The 19,117-nt window shown below is 36.5% G+C and overlaps 3 protein-coding genes across 3 annotated transcripts; 2 read left to right on the top strand and 1 right to left on the bottom strand.

The window, feature by feature from the left end:
• Positions 1-391: 391 nt before the first annotated feature.
• Positions 392-1,214, bottom strand: LOC130461686 (uncharacterized). The gene is made up of 2 exons (XM_056829857.1): positions 508-1,214; positions 392-413 (listed from the first exon to the last, which is right to left on the bottom strand). The coding sequence occupies exons 1-2, from the start codon at positions 1,212-1,214 to the stop codon at positions 392-394; spliced, it is 729 nt and encodes a 242-aa protein (XP_056685835.1).
• A 4,532-nt stretch (positions 1,215-5,746) lies between these two features.
• Positions 5,747-12,819, top strand: LOC110786164 (alkaline ceramidase). Its single transcript, XM_021990700.2, has 3 exons — positions 5,747-5,902; positions 11,115-11,453; positions 11,853-12,819. The coding sequence occupies exons 2-3, from the start codon at positions 11,200-11,202 to the stop codon at positions 12,364-12,366; spliced, it is 768 nt and encodes a 255-aa protein (XP_021846392.1). The 5' UTR covers positions 5,747-5,902; positions 11,115-11,199; the 3' UTR covers positions 12,367-12,819.
• A 3,996-nt stretch (positions 12,820-16,815) lies between these two features.
• On the top strand, positions 16,816-18,439 carry LOC110786160 (uclacyanin 1). The gene is made up of 2 exons (XM_021990696.2): positions 16,816-17,185; positions 17,880-18,439. The coding sequence occupies exons 1-2, from the start codon at positions 17,005-17,007 to the stop codon at positions 18,245-18,247; spliced, it is 549 nt and encodes a 182-aa protein (XP_021846388.2). The 5' UTR covers positions 16,816-17,004; the 3' UTR covers positions 18,248-18,439.
• Positions 18,440-19,117: the final 678 nt, after the last annotated feature.

The raw sequence follows: 19,117 nt of genomic DNA, 5'->3' as shown, positions 1-19,117 counted from the left end.
TTGTACTTCTCGTAGTTCTCATCACTTCTACATTTTTCCAACTCTTTATAGCATTCTCGTTTGCTCTTTATAGCTTGTTGCACAACTTTGTTCCACCAAGATGTGTCCTTACTTGGTTGCATGATTCCTTTAGATTCCCCTAGGACCTCTTTCGCCACTCCCTTTATGGTGTGCTCCATTCTTGTCCATAATGAGTCTACATCCAAATCCATATACCCGGCCCAAATACCTTCACTTGCCACCTTTTCCACGAATTTTAGTTGTTGTTCCCCTTGAAGTTTCCACCACTTGATCCTAGGCTCCACTAGTGGTCTACTCTTTCTTATATAACTTCTACCTCGAAAATCAAGTACCACAAGTCTATGTTGGGTTGTTGTGCTCTCACCCGGAATCACCTTACAATTGGTGTAGCACTGTCTCAAAGCAATCCTTACTAAAAAGAAGTCAATCTGACTCGCATTATCTCCACTCCTATAGGTTACTAGGTGAGATTCTCTTTTCTCAAACCAAGTGTTCATTATACCCAAGTCATATGCCAATGCAAAATCCAAAATAGCATTTCCCGCTTCATTCCGCTCCCCATACCCAAAACCACCATGAATGCTTTCAAATCCATCGCGACTCGAGCCTACATGTCCGTTGAGATCCCCACCAATGATCAGTTTCTCACTTCTAGGGACACGTTGCACCACTTCTTCTAAATCCTCCCAAAATTCATGTCTAGTTGACGCATCTAGTCCTGCTTGTGGTGCATAGGTACTCACAATAGTTACAACTTCATCCCCTATCACAAGCTTAATACTCATAATTCGATCACTCTTTCGGGACACGTCCACTACATCATCAATATAATCTCTGTCAATAAGGATACCTACCCCATTCCTACCCCTAGTTTTTCCCGAATACCAAAGCTTATAACCCCATGGAGCTATCTCTCTTGCCTTGTTTCCAACCCACTTAGTATCCTGCAAACATAATATGTTAATTCTCCTCCTCATAACCTCTACTACTTCGACTAATCTCCCTGTCAAAGAGCCAATGTTCCAAGTCCCAAACCGCATCCTACTACCCTTACCCTTACCCCTGCCCTTACCATGAAACCTTGGATAGTTAACACCACCATCGGGTGGCGCGCCGCTTCCGGGCGACGTTCTAGCAACCCTTGCATATTTTCCACTACACCCGGGCCTAGGAAGTGTAGCGCACCCTTGCATATTTGACACCACCCCCAGGTGTAGGGGTGGCGCGCCGCTTCTGGGCGATGACCTAGTAACCCTCACATATTTTTCACTACACCCGGGCTTAAGAGGTGTAGCGCGTCCTGAGAAGGGGACGCCCCCACGATATTGCATTGTCGATTCATGTCATTATATGTGGCTTAGTTTTAATGCTGGCCGCCACCAACCTACAACACCCTCCTCCTTTATCCAGGCTTGGGACCAGCAGTGAATGCCGCATACGCGACACTCACAAGTGAATGTCGCATACGCGACACTCACAAGTGAATGTCGCATACGCGACACTCACAGGCGGAGTTAAGGGAAAATAAAAGCATAAGGGAAATAAATTAAATCCCTTGAAGTATTTATATGCTTCCTAAATTCTAAACAAAATAGGAATTAATAATAATTACATAAGTTATGATTTAATTGGACGATCACGAAGACGAGAGCATGCGCGGAAATCACTTGGGCGCAAAAACCAGCGGGCCCGCTGGTCGGTCGCTGGTTTTCGCGCCCAAGAAGAAGAGTCGGGCCATCTTGTGGGTTGTGGACGAATTGGATAGTCGAGCCAACTTATTTATGTCATAACTCTTGTTCTAAAATGCTCATAGGGACGTGTGACTTGTCGCTGGAAAGTTCTTGAAGCCTACTTTCTAGCCCAATCAAAATTGTCTCATTCCGACATGTAGAAGTTGAGATATCATCAAAAGAGTGAACGCTTGTCCGTTTTGATGCTTAGAAAAATAACGTTTAGCTTCGTTGTTGACTCAAAATTATCCCTAGAGACGTAATGATCCTCGAGTCAACATCCCATCCGTTCATCATCCAAATCAACTCATAACACTCCAAAAACATCCAAATGACCGTAAAATCACCTAAAACATTAAAGAAAACACAAACGGGGCGTAATAGAGTACGACAACGATAACTTATGCAAATGTGACACTAAATGCAACTAAAATGATATAAATGCCTAATAATGCAACATAAATGCGCCTAAAATACCCTATACAAATATGACACATCACGTATTCGGGTCATATCCAATTTCGGGTTCGGGTCTTATCGAGTTGGGTTTAAGCCGAATCTGTAGCAGGTAATTTCGAGTTCGGGTCAAGTTTGGATCGAATAATTACCCGTTCGATTAAAATTCAGGTCGAGTTCATTCCCAAACACGGGTCAAGATCGTGTCCAATAACTATCAGATCTTGTCATGTTTTTAACATATGATTATATTTTTCATATTATAAAAGTTAAAATTCAATTTATTTCAAATTTGTTTTTTATTCAAATCAATAAGGTAATCGACTCATCTTGTGTTCGTGTCAAGTCAATACATATATAAAGTTAATATGAATTTCGAGTCAAGTCATTTATATACATATACAAGTTTCAGTTATTTCGAGTTGGTTACAAGAAGGATCGAGTTGAGTTGAGGTTTGGAGTTACGAGCACCTTTTAGCCTGGTCAATGACAAGTCGGACTATCAGCAAGTTAAGTTAAATTGGACAACAGGTCACTAAGTTGTATCGGGTTATAAACGGGTTCAAATCATTGTTGGGCCGGATATCGAACCGGTTCGGATAATTCTCCAGTCGGGCCAGTTCTGTTATTATTGATCTTCCGATCGGATGTCAAAATCGGGTTCGGGTCATACAATATCGGGTCAACATCGGTTATCGGTTTTGTCGTTCGAATACCACCAGATTACGAGTTTCCTGTTTGAACAACATTTCAAGTGTCGATCGATTACGGGTACGGGTCAGTTCAGGTCGAATTATCAAGTCGGGTCAGTAGTTGAGTATAAGATTACACGTCAATACGTACACTATTGGCTAGTGGCTAGTCAAGCAAAAAGTTATCCATGTTGCTAGAAAGTCGCCATTTGAGTTGCCTTAAATGGAAAGTCCAATAATAGAGCACACGAGTACTTTTAAGGGTTCTATTTTGGCGGTTATGTAATGCAATGCAATGCGGAAAATGGACGACGTCACGCAGATATAGGATAGCAAATCATCATTGTTGTCTTTGAATTACTATGTCCACATTCATTGTATCTCCGTAAATTATGTCTACATACATTTTGTCTAATCTCATTAGCCATTCTACTCATAGATTGACGATGAACAACGATAAGTTAAGCTTGGCAATGCTCTTACAAAATTGAAGAAAAAGTTAATTAAGTTTGGTAATAGATAAGTTAAGCTTGGCAATGCTCTTACAAAATTCAAGAAAAACTTAATTATGCTTGGTAATATAGAATACAACTTTTAATTTTAAAACGGTTTATACGAAACATATGACACAAGAGATAGTGTAAAGGTGGAGTAAGAAGTGGGGAAAAAGATTGACCATTAATCAACAACAATGCAAGTAAGTTATGGTAGACTTCTATGATACAATATCGTAAATTGTAAATGGGTAAATTGCGGTGAACTAATATATTCGTGACACCAAAAACTTATTTTATGTATGTTATTTATAATACTGAAAGGACTTTTAATGATCCTAGGCCCCTAGCAGGATGCTGAGAATCTCCAGACTTAAAATCCGTGTTGTTTTAGACTGAATGAAACAAATCTTCCGCTATTAAGCCTACCATCTCCTAGAGAATAAATGATTCTTGGTTGGAACACTCAACTCCAAGTCTTGTCATGTAATTTATACGGTGTACGATGCTCTAAAGTGTTTCTTGAGTCATTCGTACGTAACACTCATTTAGTGCCCGCACTAGTGCCATATACATGATGTTAAATTAGTGACCACTGAAAGTCAAGTTTCCTCCATTACCTTTTTAGGTACCGTTCTCTTCACCGTATTAAATAAATTTTGATAAGTTTAGGAAAAGGTTAATCAAGTACAATTTATAACTAAAATAAGTTCAGAAAAAATAAGTGAAAATCGGGTGAGTAAAACGCACCCTTATTCTTGACATTGAGCTCGATCTATGGATTGACGTTGAAGGATAACTTTATATGGTTCATGTAACCATATGGCGGGGTTTTCAGGATTACCGAGAAAAATGTATCATACTCCCTCCGTCCCTTAATACTCGCACCGCTTTCCTTTTCGGGTCGTCCCTTAATACTTGCACCGCTTCTATAAATGGAAATTATTACCAATATTATATTATTTCTCACACTTACCTACTAACTCACTCCCTATAACAAATCATTTAAAAATTCACACCCCTATTACCCCCTTACACATTTCCCACTAACTATATTAAAAAAATACCTCACTATTAACTACCACCCATTATATTAATAAGTCAATTCAATTATTTTAAACTCCGCACCGGTCAAGAGAGTAGTGTATAATTGTGTATCCCTTCAATAGTTCAATGAGATGAGTATGTTTTTTTTCCCTTCTAATTTTTATGTTTGTTGATGATTATCTGCTCCGTATTATACTTCCTCCATCTTTTAATACTCGCAACGTTTGGACTTTTGTCACTATTTATATAATCTACTTTGACTATTCGTAGTGTTTTTATATAAGATAAAACATAGTCATGTGGGATCTTGTTAGATTCGTCTAAATGTGTATTTTCAAAATATCAACTTTTTATAATTTTTGCATAAAGGGAATTTAAGATATAAATGATCAAAGTTGTGCATTGGCATTAGGGATGTCAATGGGGCGGGGCGGATGCGGATGTAGGTCCCTCCATCCCCATCCCCACCTAAAATTTTCATCCCCATCCCCGCCCCATCACCCATGGCGGGTACAAAATTCATCCCCATCCCCGCCCCAACGGGTGTAAGCTAAAATCCATCCCCGCCCCGCCATCCAACTGGGTATCCATCCCCGTCTTATCCCCGCTTCATACCCGCGCTAATACCCACCTAATTTTTCTTATTTAGCAAATATTTGCTATATAAACGGATTAGTCAAAGTTTACTATAGAAAAAAAAAAAAATACTAATGACTAAAGTAACCTATATAATCAAAAAATACTCGTCATAAAAAAAATTCAAACAAAAAACATAAAAATCTCACCTAAACTTATATTATCACCTAAAGATGCAAATAAATCCAAACCCACCCCATCACCCATGGCGGGTATGAAGCGGGGCGAGTGGGGATGGGGCGGGGCGGGCGGGGATGGGGCGGGTTCAACACAAAATCCACACCCGCCCCATCACCCATGGCGGGTACGATTTTTATACCCATCCCCGCCCCATCACCCGCCAAACCTACCTCCATCCCCGCCTACTTGGGACGGATGCGGGGCGGGTCTCCCGCGAAACCTGCCCACTGACATCCCTAATTGGCATGCTTGAAACTAACAAACGTTGTGAGTATTAAAAGACGGAGGAAGTATAAGCTAACTTTTGAGATTCCAATTTCCCAAATTTCACGGCTTGATGCAAGTATGTAACCACGGGCCGAACATATGTAATTCGTGCCGGCCCATATGCTACTTGCTAGCAGGCTGGGCTGCTATTTCCAGCCTCACATGTTAACCCAATACCACATAGGCCCATAGGCCCAAATTGCATGTCTCCATAAACGGAAACAACAAACAAGGAAGTTTCTCTAGGATTCCCAAATTACAGCCAAAATTAGAAGGGAGAAAAAAAAACCGATGTCCAAAATCGCAGTTTCTATCTTCCTCTGAAAATTTTATGCAATTTGAAAGTGAAAATCAAGGGTTTCCATCTGTTCTTAGAAAGGTAACTTTACGAATTTACTTTCATACAGTTAATCAAATACTTTTCCTTTAATTGATTGTTGAATTGGTTGGTGTGAATTTAGATTCTTTGCCCCTTTTTGCAAAATTTCTCTGATTGGAATGAATGTGATTGTTAGCTTGAACTTTGTGATAAAGTCCCAATTTTTACCCCTCAATTTATTTGGAGTTGCAATTATTATTGTTGTTGATTTATTTGGCAGATTTAGCCCTTTATAGATTGCATTTTGATTTTGATCATTAAATTATTGGGCCTTGATAATTAATCATCCGAACATAGATTTGACTTATTTTATGAACCCACCCTTTTTGTGCGTGTGGTTTGGTGGTTATGTGCTTGATTGGGGGTAGTGGTAGTTATTTCAATTTTTTTTATAGCATAATTGAATGAATTTTTATTGCTAGATCAAACATTGGAATTCTATAATGCACTACCTGCCGCGGTTTAAACTGATTTTTTTAGCTTGTGGGTTTGATTGGAGTTAGAATTTGGTCTGGTTTGTTTAGCCTGTAATTTAATGTAGAGATGGAATATATGGTGGTCAAATTGTTTTATTTTGGATGGGTTGTGCTGTTGGCGGATAGATATGGATTTATGTGAGGTGCATCTTCTTTGACTATAGCCTACAGGAATGAAATTTAGTCATGCTTATAGATTGGTGCATGAAGATAATTGGAATCCTTGGTGAACTCTTGGGATTATGTGGTATTCAGATTCCGTAGGAAAATATCTTGATTGAGCTTGTTGAAGAGCGAACTTTACATTGGATAAGAAAAAGAAAAGGGAAGAGTGAAGCATTCAAACAAAGTGGGAGTTTTCACTTTTTAGGTTTTTGGTGTATTTTTATTTTTGGTTTCACCGAGTGTCAAGCTGTATCTACTTGTATCACGGATTGATGAGGTTATGTAACGTAAGGAAAATTGCCCCGGAAAGGGGAATCCAGATGGAGTGGTAATTTTGTTGGGGAGCTTAGGGAAAATGGTTGCCTCCCTATAATTTATCCAAAAGGGACCTATAATCTTCTATGGGAATGATTTGGGACTTATTCTTATGTTTTTAGCGTGATAAACACATGTAGGTTGGCCTTAGAGGAACAAGTGAACAAAGAATGTACTTCAGGTTATGCAACCATAGGAGAGATATGTAAACATAACTCAACAAAGGAGACAGACCACCACTTTTTGCCTCTTTATGATTTACACATATTTGGTAGTTTCTTTGCTACAATATTTGCTTGTAGGTTTTGACAATGTTCTTAAGCTTTGGTATGGAGGAAGTAGCAGAGCCACCATGTCTTTCCCACTTTCACCTTCTTTGCTTGTTTTCCCTTCAGAGTGGGAAAAGCCTGCTCCATTTTCTTCCCTTCCCACGATTTATTTTTTTGCAGCCTTTGCGGACTTTGATGAGCAGTAGATTTCCTCCTTTTTGGTGTTATGTACATTGTTGAGTCACGCTAAATGATGTGCTCCAATTTATTATTTTAGATCAACAATTAACAACCACAACTACCACCATGGCATTACCTAAGATGTGTGCAGGGGTACCACTGACCAATTCAGACTAATAAAGAAGTTGTGGTTAGAGAATAATGTCAAGGGATGAAAAAAACATAATGAACTTTGAGGGCTGTCATACAGGTGTTTTTCCTTCATATTAATGTGTACGTATTGGTAAGATCTGGTTGAATGTGATTGCATTTTGTCTTGGGTAAATCTTTAATTCTTGATAGTACTCTTTCGTAGTTTCCTTTTTGTTTGGTTTATGTTCTATTAAGGAATTGGTTTTCAAAGATTGTGTAAAGATATTTATAAATCTTCTCTTTGAAATTTAGCATCTAGTATCCTTGTCACTCCCCAGATTTCGTTGGCGACAATATCTACTACTTTATACTTTTTCGACATTTAGGTTGCTTGTGTTTTCTTGGTAATCTCTATTCGATAAGGGAACACATGATGAATTTGACTTTTTGGTGCCCCCTGTGAAAAACTTATTATACCCTCAGTAACATGTTGTATTTGTTTAAATGAAGAAATCAATATCTAGAAAAAGATCATTTCAAACAAAAAATATAGAATCTTTCCATTTACTTAAGCAGTGTATTCCATATCACCTTAGTTTTATGAAATTATAACATTTATATAAAATTCCGCGCATTCATCGCGTGTATATACAGTATACACTAGTATCTTTTTAATGCTTCCCTATCACCTTTTCGGCAATTCAACTTCTTCGTTTGTAGGTATCCCCCCTCCTACTTTCTGATGGTGAACTTCCTCAAAGCTACAATTGCTACTTTAACCTTCTTAACCTTTTCCCCTTTTGTCGGTCTGTCTTGGTTACCAAACTAACTCATATCTATCTTATCGCCTTTTAGTATTGAAAACCATCCTTTAGGACCACCACCATGGCACCATGTTTGTTTTCCTGCCTTTTCTCATGCTTAGGAGAGAATTAGAAACTATACTGTAGCCTTAATGCTGGCCCAACTTTTTTGTTATAAAGCAATATGTCACAGTTTTATTTCTCTGAAGTTTGGTCATTACAAACTCATCTTTTACGCGCATATTCTCCCACTTTTCTATAGCGAGTCATATCTGAATTAGAAAAGCTCTTCTTTTAGTTTTCATTTTCTTGGAGTGGTTAAGTTTGCCTTGCTTTTCTATATCCCTCCACCTGTATGTTTTTTCCAACTGTTTCGGGGTTGAAGATTCTTTTTAATTATGTTGTTTCCTTATGAAACCAATAAAAATTACCATAATGCAAAGGCCAGTCATACCTGGGCTGCTTTGTCATTCACAAACTAATGTTTAGGGACATATTGAAGAATTGAGATCTGTTGTTTCTTAACCTGCATCACTACTTTACTTATATCTGTAGAATTTTATCCTCTAAAATTGAATGATAGCAGATTCCATTTAAAAGTTATAGCTCGGGCAATTTTACTGGGATTTTCTTACCTTGAATTTATAACAGATATGTGATAGACTGATATAGTAAGCAAAAAGGACGTTCTATATTTGGATGAACTTAAAATCTATATAGAGATGAAAGGATGAATTTTCAATCTATCTAGAGATGAATGGACGGTGGTCAAAAATCTTTTAGAGTTCTGGTTGCTTGTGCTGTTAATGGATCTAGATGCCAAATTTTGAGGTCCATCGTAAGTGAACTTCGATGCAATTCAGAGAGAACATAATTTAAGATTGCACGGGATTGTGTGGTACTCTAACAATGAATTTTTATCATTGGGCATGCTATTTAGTGGAATTCTCCGAAGAAGGATTCAGGGGTACTGATTTGAAGTCACTGCATGTCAAGTTATCTATTTGTATCAAGGGTTAAAGAGGAGTCTAATTAGTTAAGTAGCGTAACTGGTGGCAATATGCCAGGGGAGCTCATCAAAATATGGTATCAATTTTGTGATACATCCAAAAGGAACCTGCTTTTTGCTACTTCAAGGAACAGGGACCTGTAATTGTGATTTAGAGGGATGAACTGTTGGAGGTTGGTGTCAGAGAAATAAGTAGATAAAGAAAGTACTCCAGGAGTCTAGGCCAACCATTAGATAGAGGACCAACTGTTGCTCAAGAATTACTTATATGCAAATTGGCATGCACATATTTAGGAATTTTCCTTTCTGGCATCTTACTTGTATGACCTGGCAAATTCTGACTTGGAGGAACAAAGGGTTATTGCTTGTTCTCATCAGTATGAGGAAGAGCTTGTCCTTCCGATTATCTACTCCTTCCATGTTTGTGTTCCTCATTTTTCTGTTGTTTTAGAGGACTGCGATTGAAATAAATTCCTTATATTTCAATGTTATGTATGTTGTTAACCTTAAATGATATGTTCCAATTGGTTAATATAGAATAACAATGACAACCACAAACCTACATAAAAACGTATGGAAGCATTCGCGATTTGGGAGGCCAGGTAGTACTCGGGCATACCCATAACAATTTGAGCGGTTTGAGATTAGAAAAAAGCCTTTAATTAATGAGTTTTATTTGATGGGTGAAGAAAATAAACAATACAGGGGTGATCAATGTCTAAGTTGATTTCCCTTTTCTTGCAGTGGTTAGGTTTGATTTGTTTTTTCTGTGCATCCAAGATCCAACGGTGTATGCTTTTGTTGAGGAAAGAGGATTTTTTTGTTGTTGTTAATTTCATCATTTATTAGCCTAATAATAGCATAATGCAAAATCAATTACATTAATATTTTTGGTGGTTGCTTTTTTTTTTTTTTTTTTTTTGGTGGTTGCTTTATCATATGCCAATTAATTCATTGGAAATATTTTTTGAAGTTACTATCTTTTGGATTCTATCCTTCTAATTCGATACTTTATACAGAATTTTTGAAAAAAATAACTGTACTTCAAGGCCTTTTTAATGGAATGAATATACGGAGGACTTCAAAGAAATGGGACCTTTCATAAATTTGTATCCTTTATCCTATCCTTTATTAATTTGAATTCTTATGTTTTCATAAAAGACTTAAAACAATGATAAATGGCCGGCCTTTTGTTGTTAGAAATGTGTTCTAATTGCTTTTGGATGTTTTCATGATTTTGCACCTTTCTTTTGTTGGAGAAATGGCAGAAATACACTGCCGAATGCCGATTATGCCTTTTTACTTGTGTCTTCATTTTTACTTTGCTGGTGGTTTTCTATTTGTAAGATCATTTGGTTGTGAGCTTCTTGAAAATTGCACCATTTCATTGTTTTATCAGCTATCATTGTTGTCCAAAATGCTGCATTCCCTTTGATTGTGGTTTCTACTCTCATCATTGTCATTCTATTACCAGTATTACTTAGGTCTTCTCTTTAGAAAAATGCATTACCCATTTTGTGACTGTGCCATAGAATCTTGTCATTACATGGTTTCTTATGTTTCCAACTCTTGGAGATCATATTGCTCTTCATTGTGGTAGTATTCTCTCTATTATTCTTGGGATGATTCTCATGCAATAAACTAATTGTAATAGATTAGCTTATTGCTTATGGTTCCTATGCTTCAGAACACATTTGCTTTCTCACCATATTTTTGTGTCATCACGTTATGAACTCATGATTCTTTGTGACAACTGTTCAAGGCTCTGTTACGTTTTTTTCTTGTCTTGAAATTTGTTAAACCTGATTCTTTTGATTGGAGGAGGGAAGATGTTTATGCTAAACATTAGACCTATTTTTGCAGGAATAAGTTGGAGATCATAAAGGAACTACAAGGTTTCGATTAGAAATTTATATAGACCAACATTGCGTGCCTCACTTTTTGATCAATGGGTGATGAACTACTAAATTTCTGGGGCCCAGTCACATCCTCTATTGACTGGTGTGAGAACAATTATGTTTGTTCATCTTATATTGCAGAGTTTTACAACACAATATCAAATATACCAACCATCATGTTGGCGGTCATTGGCCTCATAATTGCCTTAAGTCAGGGTTTTGAGAAGAGATTTACCGTTCTTCACCTTTCAAATATGATACTTGCAATGGGGAGCATATTGTTCCATGGGACACTGCAACGTGTGTAAGTAACTGTGTTTATATCTCCTATAAATCTTCATGTTTCTTACCCTAACTCAGTTACTTATTAGTTATGATTCTACAACATTGCATTTGATGGAAATTTTGGGGGCATTTAAAAATTATAAACTTTCTTGGTTTGACTATCCGTTGAATAAAACTAGCATCTTGAGAAATCATATTGAATATTTGATGATACATTCCATACCATGCTAAAAAAAAAGATCCTTGTTTACCAACCGCACATTGTCTAGCCTACAATTCTCTCTAGATGCGTTTCTTTAAAAAAGAGAAAGGCAATCAAACAATTCCCGATCATGAGGCATTTGCGTGAAATTTACTTGGCCAGCTTCCTTGTTTGAATTTGCTGAGTTTCTTTAATATGGCTATTGTTGTTATGCAGGCAGCAGCAAAGTGATGAAACTCCAATGGTATGGGAAATGCTCCTTTATATCTACATCCTGTATTCACCTGATTGGCACTACCGAAGCACAATGCCCACGTTCCTCTTCCTCTATGGTGTTATCTTTGCCGTTGTCCATTCCCTATTTCATTTCAAGATAAGTTTTAAAGCTCATTATGCGGTTCTTTGTCTCCTTTGCATCCCTCGGATGTACAAATACTACATCCACACAGAGGATCTTGCAGCCAAGCGTATTGCAAAGCTTTATGTAGTCACTTTATTCCTTGCGAGCCTTTGTTGGCTTTGTGACCGTGTTTTCTGCGAGAATGTATCTAATTGGCCCATTAATCCACAAGGACATGCTTTGTGGCACGTGTTCATGGGCTTTAACTCCTACTTTGCAAATGCATTTCTCATGTTTTGTCGTGCTCAGCAGCGGGGATGGGAACCAAAGATTGTACATTTCTTGGGTCTTGTCCCCTATGTCAAGATCCAGAAACCTAAATCTCAATGAGTCAAGACACGATCATACAAAGCTGGTTGAACCACTTCTTTCTTGTGCTCCGCAAGAACTCCCGCAGTTTAAGGGGCCTCGTTGCATACTATGGAATTGCTGACAATAGCCTGTTCTGAAGTACGTGTTGCAGCGAAACTATACCATTAACCATATGACAATTGTAGATGGTTGGTTACAGGCAATTTTGGAATAGAAAGTATTTCCACATTGTTTTGTTCTTGTATTTAGGGTCTAGATTTCACGAAACTATGGTAAGTTTTATTGTTAGAACTCAAAAGTATAGGATATACAGTTCTTCACTATGTTTATGTCGTTTTATCTGATAGAACATGTTAATTTCTCGATTCACTTCTCAGCTTATTGTTATCCAGATCCGGAAACTTCTTGCCTATGCAAGCTTGGTGATTTCTTTTAATTTATATATAAATACAGATGCTAATTCATCTACTATGTAACTGTATTTAACTTGATGACCCTGTCACTTGGAATTTTTCATGTTACAGAGTCATTTCTATGATGTGTATTTGGAATGTTTATAAAGTTTCTTTACTGATGATTGCCTGGTTGAGCATACAAGAGTAATGCAGAAACTCTGCCGAATTCATCTGAAATTGATGTACTCGTGATTACAAAAAATGTGAAGTATCTTACAGCGTATCTGATAGGCGGCTACAATAAAGAAATAAGTGAAAACAAGTGAATTTAACGTACTCAATTCGTGGATTGTGGACAATGGTGCATAATGAGTATGATCCACCAAAAGAACATATGTATACACAGTAAAGAACATGACATCCCACTAAAGAATATGCGATGTATTAAACCGCCATTTGAATTGGCGGTTCAATGCTATAAACCGCTAAACTCAAATGGCGGTTTGCTTTATAACAAAAACCTTCCGGTTTTTTGTTGTGTTATGTTAACCACTACCTGATATGGCGGTCACTAAATACATAAGCCGCTATTTAAGATAGCGGTTTACTCCTTTAAACTGTTGTTTCAGATAGCGGTTTATTGTAGATTTTATATAAAAAAAATAGACTGACTTTCTTGCTGACGTGGACGGTAGAGTGTAAAATAAGGGAAAAAGTAGCGTATTTTGGGAATTTACGAATCTTCAAGCATTATTGAAGGAAAATGCTCTACTTCTAATAATAAATATATTTAGATTTTTTTTTTCGCGTAAGGTAATGTTCTTTTTAGCTATGCACTTGAAGGAAAATGCTCTACTTCTTTTTCACTGTTATTAAAAATATAAAAAATGGGAGCGAAAATGCCTTATTTAGCCTATATATGATCTATATCGATCAAATAAGACTTAAATGTGCGAAAATGCCTTGATTAGAATCAGTCTTAGAAACCTTGAATGTGCCACATAAAACATGTAAATGGTTTGAAATGATAAGTTTGGTTCCTTAGCTCAAAGTTGGGCGAGAAAATGACATTTTAGGCAAAATATGACCTATAACGACCAAATAAGACTTAAATGTGAGTAAATACTTTTGAATGTGTCTTAACAAGTTCAAACTAAGCTTATAAAACATGTTTTAAGTTTAAAATTTGCCCTTAGTTCCTTTAGTTGAAAAATGGGAGTGAAAATGCCTTATTTAGCCTATATATGACCTATATCGACCAAATAAGACTTTAATGTGCTTAAATTGATTAAAATCAGTTTTAGAAACCTTGAATGTGCCACATAAAACATGTAAACGGTTTAACATGACAAGTTTGGTTCCTTAGCTCAAAGTTGGGCGATAAAATGACATTTTAGGCAAAATATGACCTATAACGACCAAATAAGCCTTAAATGTGAGTAAATACTTTTTAATGTGTCTTTGCAAGTTCAAACTAAGCTTATAAAACATGTCTTAAGTTTAAAATCAGCCCTTAGTTCCTTTAGTTGAAAAATGGGAGCGAAAACGCCTTATTTAGCCTATATATGTTTTAAGTTTAAATGTGCTCATTTTTTTTAATATATTTGTTATGCATGGGTGATAATCAAATCAATTCTTGTAGGAAAACTATGAAAAAAATGTTGCTGAATGCCGTGAAAAAGGCATTGATAAAGATCCCAACCAAATCTACTTTGAGACAGTAGGTGGGAGAAAGAAGGGAAAGGTCCCCGGGCTGGGGAGTGGAGACTCTCTATACTTTGCACCATCTAGAAGGGGTGGTAGTTCTTCTAGCTCATATACCCCCATCTATTTATTCTCAACTCTCAACACGTTTGGAAGAGACTTAACAACAGTTGACTGAAAAATCCATTGAGCTTGAAACAACAAAAGCTCATATGCTAAAGGCTATGGAGGACGATCTACTTTTGAGGCAAAGGGAGAGAGAAGAAAGAGAAGAAGAGCATCAAAGGGAGAGAGAAAGGGGGAGACAAGAGAGAGAAAGGGAGTAACAAAAAGAGAGAAAAATATGCCGCCCGGATGAAAAAGGCAATGGAGTCTTACGAGAGGATGTTCAGTCAGTGTACTGGTTTTCCTTTCTCGCAGACGCCTTTCTCGCAGACGCAGGACCCTCGAGATTCAACCGGTGGTGGGGCACCTCAGTCAGTGTAGTTAGTATTCTTGTATGAGTCTGAACTAGTTGCAAATTTTGAATGTTTTAACATGTTTAAACAACATCAGGTGTATTATGAATTTTGTTGTATGACTTTGAACAGGTTTAATATTATAACATTGAGCAGGTTTCATACGATTTTACAGGATTTATATAAATTCGTATATATATAGGCATATATAAATGATCATGACTGCAAAATGATATTTGCATACAAATTTATCGACCACTACAGGCAGATTACAGACCGCAAATAAAAGCCTAATTAAATACAAATTACCGACCACAAGTGCAGTCACTAATTTAGTGACCGCCAAGGCAGTCGCTAATTTAGTGACCGCCCAATGTAGTCGCTAAATTAGCGTCTGCCTTAGTGGACGGTAATTTAGTGACCGCCTTAACGATCACTAAATTAGCGACTGCCTAGGCGGTCACTAAATTAGCGGCTGCCTAGGCGGTCACTAAATTAGCGACTGCCTAGGCGGTCACTAAATTAGCTACTGCCTTGGCGGTCACTAAATTAGCGACTGCCTTGGCGGTCACTAAATTAGCGACTGTCTTGGCGGTCACTAAATTAGCGACTGTCTTGGCGGTCACTAAATTAGTGACTGCCTTGGCGGTCGTCATTTCTGTTGGTAAATTTTAACGACCGTCTGCCGGTCGGAGTTTCCTTAATTACCGTTCAGGTGAACACTGACCGCCCTTTTGCGACCGTTGGCGGTCGCTAAAATATTTACCAACCGTTTTTCGTATTTTACCAACTACTTTTGACGGTCGGAAATTAATCAATTTCTTGTAGGGGTGGTTCACCATCTAAATTGCGGAACACATCTTTACTCGTATCATTCTTTATCGCGTACCTTGGCTACCTACCATTCTAACAACTTAACACTTGCATCGTGTGCTTGTGAATGAAAAGGACTAAAAGTAACTAACCGTGTGCTATTAGTAGGTAGCCTTCGTACATTTTTAACTTATTTGCCCATAAACCGTGACTCCGTGAGAGCTATGCATGGAACTCGTGCTTCCAAGACCCAGCACTAACTAATGCACAAATTTAACTTGAATTAAAATTAAGATTGAGCAATTAAGATTGAGCGCAAGGATTAGGAATAAGGTAAAACGGATTGTATAATAATTTTAAATACTCTAATTCAGAAGTTGGTAATTTCTCTCTTTTTTTTTCATTGTAAGACAACTTAATATGAGTAAAATATTTTTTTAGTTTTAGTGCATGTTACTTACAAAATACTTTTTTTTTTCTCTCTAAAACCTTCAATAAAATAAGCATTCTCACTCCACTAAAACTAATTAGTTGTGCGCTATTTTTATTTCCTTTAATCAATTATTAAAAGAAAAGGATGGTGATAAAGGTCGTAAGTTGCGACAATATTTAATTGTCGCAATCTTACACGCCGGAGTTTAATTGGTATATATATTCGCCACGTAGGCCATGTGTCAACATAATATTTTTACTATCAATGCAATATTTTTACTATGAGAATATGTAAATAAGGTAGTCGATATAAAGAAGGAAACAAATTATAATATTAAGATTTTCCTACCTTTTTTGAAACATATATAATAGGTTATATAATTTAAATATTTTAGGATTCAATTTAAATAACGACACATAAGCATGTCATGTCATCATTGTGACACGGCTTAAAGATCGCATGTTGCAACATTTATCATTTTCGAAAAGAAAATATGACAAAACAATAAATAGCACTCCGTAGTGTAGTGTCACAAAGACAGAGGTCCCTTAGGAAACTGCCTTGAAATCCTTTACTTTTGTATCAGAGTGAGAGTGAGAGTGAGCAACAAGCAAATATAACAAAAACCCAAAACAAAAAAAAAACAAAAAACAAAAAATAAAAAGGAAAAAGAAAAAGGAAAGTGAGTTTGAAGGAGAGATAAAAAGAGACTGGTAGTTGTGTTGTGTTGTATCTTGTTGAGTGGTGTGTGACAAAATATTAAAAGCTTCTCTATTACTCTTTTTCTTCTTACTAAAACATTCACTTCTTAAACTCCCTTTATTCTTTTTTGTTGCTTTTTCTAGTATCAAATATGGGTTGCGTAAACAAAAACTTGCTCACATTGATATTGGTGGTGGTGGTGTTTGTTTATGGAGGGACCGGGGCCGCGGCTCAGGTTCACCACGTTGTCGGAGACGATCGAGGATGGGAGCTCGCTTCCGATATCGCTTCGTGGGCCGCTGGCCGGACCTTTGTCGTTGGGGACTTCCTCTGTATGTTTTCTTAATTATATCTTGCTATTTGGAATTAACATATTATTTTTACTAATAATTTGTGTGAAACCCCATGGCGTTGTCTATTGGTAGAGATTTTCATATTATCATTTTAGTTTCCAGTGCTTCGAGTTGCGTTTAACCTAGAGATAACTTAGCTAATTAAACAAGTCATTTTTGTGTTTAAAATACATTGTCTATTTTTTTTTTTCTTGATATACGTTAAAAAGTCAACTTAAAATAGATCGTTACTTCCATCCAAAAAAAAGATAGATCGTTACTCTATATTACAAATAGTTAATGAAATCACACAACAAACGCAATCTAGATAGAACGTGTCTCTTCTTAAACTACATGTTTTTATTACCGGATCATGTATTCATATCAGGGATTGCTTACTCTAGTTTAACATAACATTTCCTAAGAGATTAAAGCTCTATTCTCTTGACCTGGTCTGATTTGGTGAATACTTTTCTATGGAGTAAGTTTTAATTCTAGTCAATCAATATTTTTCTCATATGATATGATATAAGAAAAAATAATTAATAGTGGTAAGCAATAAGAATAAAAGAACAACGAACAAAACCTTAAGTGTTGGAGTTTAATGATTTTTTTTCTATCATAATATAATTTATGCATTTGCTACATAAAAAAGAACCTCATTGATTGGTGTATAATTGTGAAAAATGAGCAGGGTTTGCCTACTCTAGTGGCATAGACAAAGACAAGATAGTAGAGCTAAAGAGCAAAGACGAATTTGAGACGTGTGATGTGACAAAACCCATCAAGATGTATGACAACGGCATTGATAAAATCTCTCTACAACAGGAAGGGATCCGCTACTTCGCAAGTGCTAATCCTGAGAGTTGTAAGAAAGGATTGAAGCTTCCTGTGGAGATCATGTCCAAATCAACGGCTGCGATTCAATCATCATCATTGACAACAACATCATGGAATGCTGCCATGGCTCAAGAACCCACTGCACCATCTTCTTCAACTAAGATTTGTGGGCCCACTCTCTTGATAATTGCTGCACTCATTCTTAATTGTATGGGTGTCTAATTACCATTTTTTGTTTCGTCTTAAAATGGTTTTTGTGGTAATCAGGGAAGCTGAGTGTTGAGTTGTGATCAAGTACGTAGTTGCTATTTATACACAAGCGGAGGAAGTATATTTTATGTAATTTGAGGTAATAAACTTTCAGAAACGGAGGAAGTATATTTTATGTAATTTGAGGTGTTTCATGTTTGACTACTCCTGATTTTCGAGGTTTCGAGTTGTGATAAAGTTTTTCTCATCGGATTTTCTACTCCAGTAAATCTTTCATGTTATGTCATTTATCTAAGGAGTTTTTTTTTTGGTATTTATTACTTTAAAGATACGCCATTGTTTTATTAATTATCTTATAAAAAGCTTATTACTATTATACACATCAAAACGTTATCATATAAGATGTTGTTAGATTGATTTCTTTATGTATTTTCAGAATATAACTTTTTATAATTTTTTCACATGCGGAATTGCTTAAATAAGTGGTTAATAATTGCATTGGAATCCGTGTAAATAATAAGTGTAAAGAACATTAAGGAACAGAGGTAGTATTACTTAAGTGTTTTGTTTTGAAATCGCTGCATTCTGAAATCTTTATAGAAAAGAAGAAAATTAAGCTTTGAATCACTTGAAACGAAGGAAAATTTATCTTATTTATAAAATGAGAAGATCATAAAATAGTAGATATTCCAAAACAAAAACATATTTGAAATACTAAATTACAAAAAAATAGTTAGGATAATTAATAAAAAAAAGCGATGTATTTTGAAGTTCCTCTCTCTAATAACTGACCTTAAAATATTTGAACTATAGAATACTGCGAAAGAACTGCATTTCAAACCATTCAGAATTGCCTTACACACTTTGTTTACCACTACCATT

The sequence above is a fragment of the Spinacia oleracea genome, chromosome 5 (assembly GCF_020520425.1).
Source record: "Spinacia oleracea cultivar Varoflay chromosome 5, BTI_SOV_V1, whole genome shotgun sequence".
Taxonomy (NCBI): domain Eukaryota; kingdom Viridiplantae; phylum Streptophyta; class Magnoliopsida; order Caryophyllales; family Amaranthaceae; genus Spinacia; species Spinacia oleracea.
The sequence above is the reverse complement of the archived record's forward strand: the minus strand, read 5'-3'. Positions and strand labels throughout refer to the sequence as shown.

Bases quoted from the DNA above. Each gene is read 5' to 3' on its own strand.
- LOC130461686 (XM_056829857.1), bottom strand. From the start codon at position 1,214: ATGCAAGGGTGCGCTACACTTCCTAGGCCCGGGTGTAGTGGAAAATAT. The intron at 414-507 runs GTTTGAGAAAAG...GCTTTGAGACAG, and splicing joins TTGGGTATAATGAACACTTG to TGCTACACCAATTGTAAGGT.
- LOC110786164 (XM_021990700.2), top strand. From the start codon at position 11,200: ATGGGTGATGAACTACTAAATTTCTGGGGCCCAGTCACATCCTCTATT. The intron at 11,454-11,852 runs GTAAGTAACTGT...GTTGTTATGCAG, and splicing joins CATGGGACACTGCAACGTGT to GCAGCAGCAAAGTGATGAAA.
- LOC110786160 (XM_021990696.2), top strand. From the start codon at position 17,005: ATGGGTTGCGTAAACAAAAACTTGCTCACATTGATATTGGTGGTGGTG. The intron at 17,186-17,879 runs GTATGTTTTCTT...AAAAATGAGCAG, and splicing joins TGTCGTTGGGGACTTCCTCT to GGTTTGCCTACTCTAGTGGC.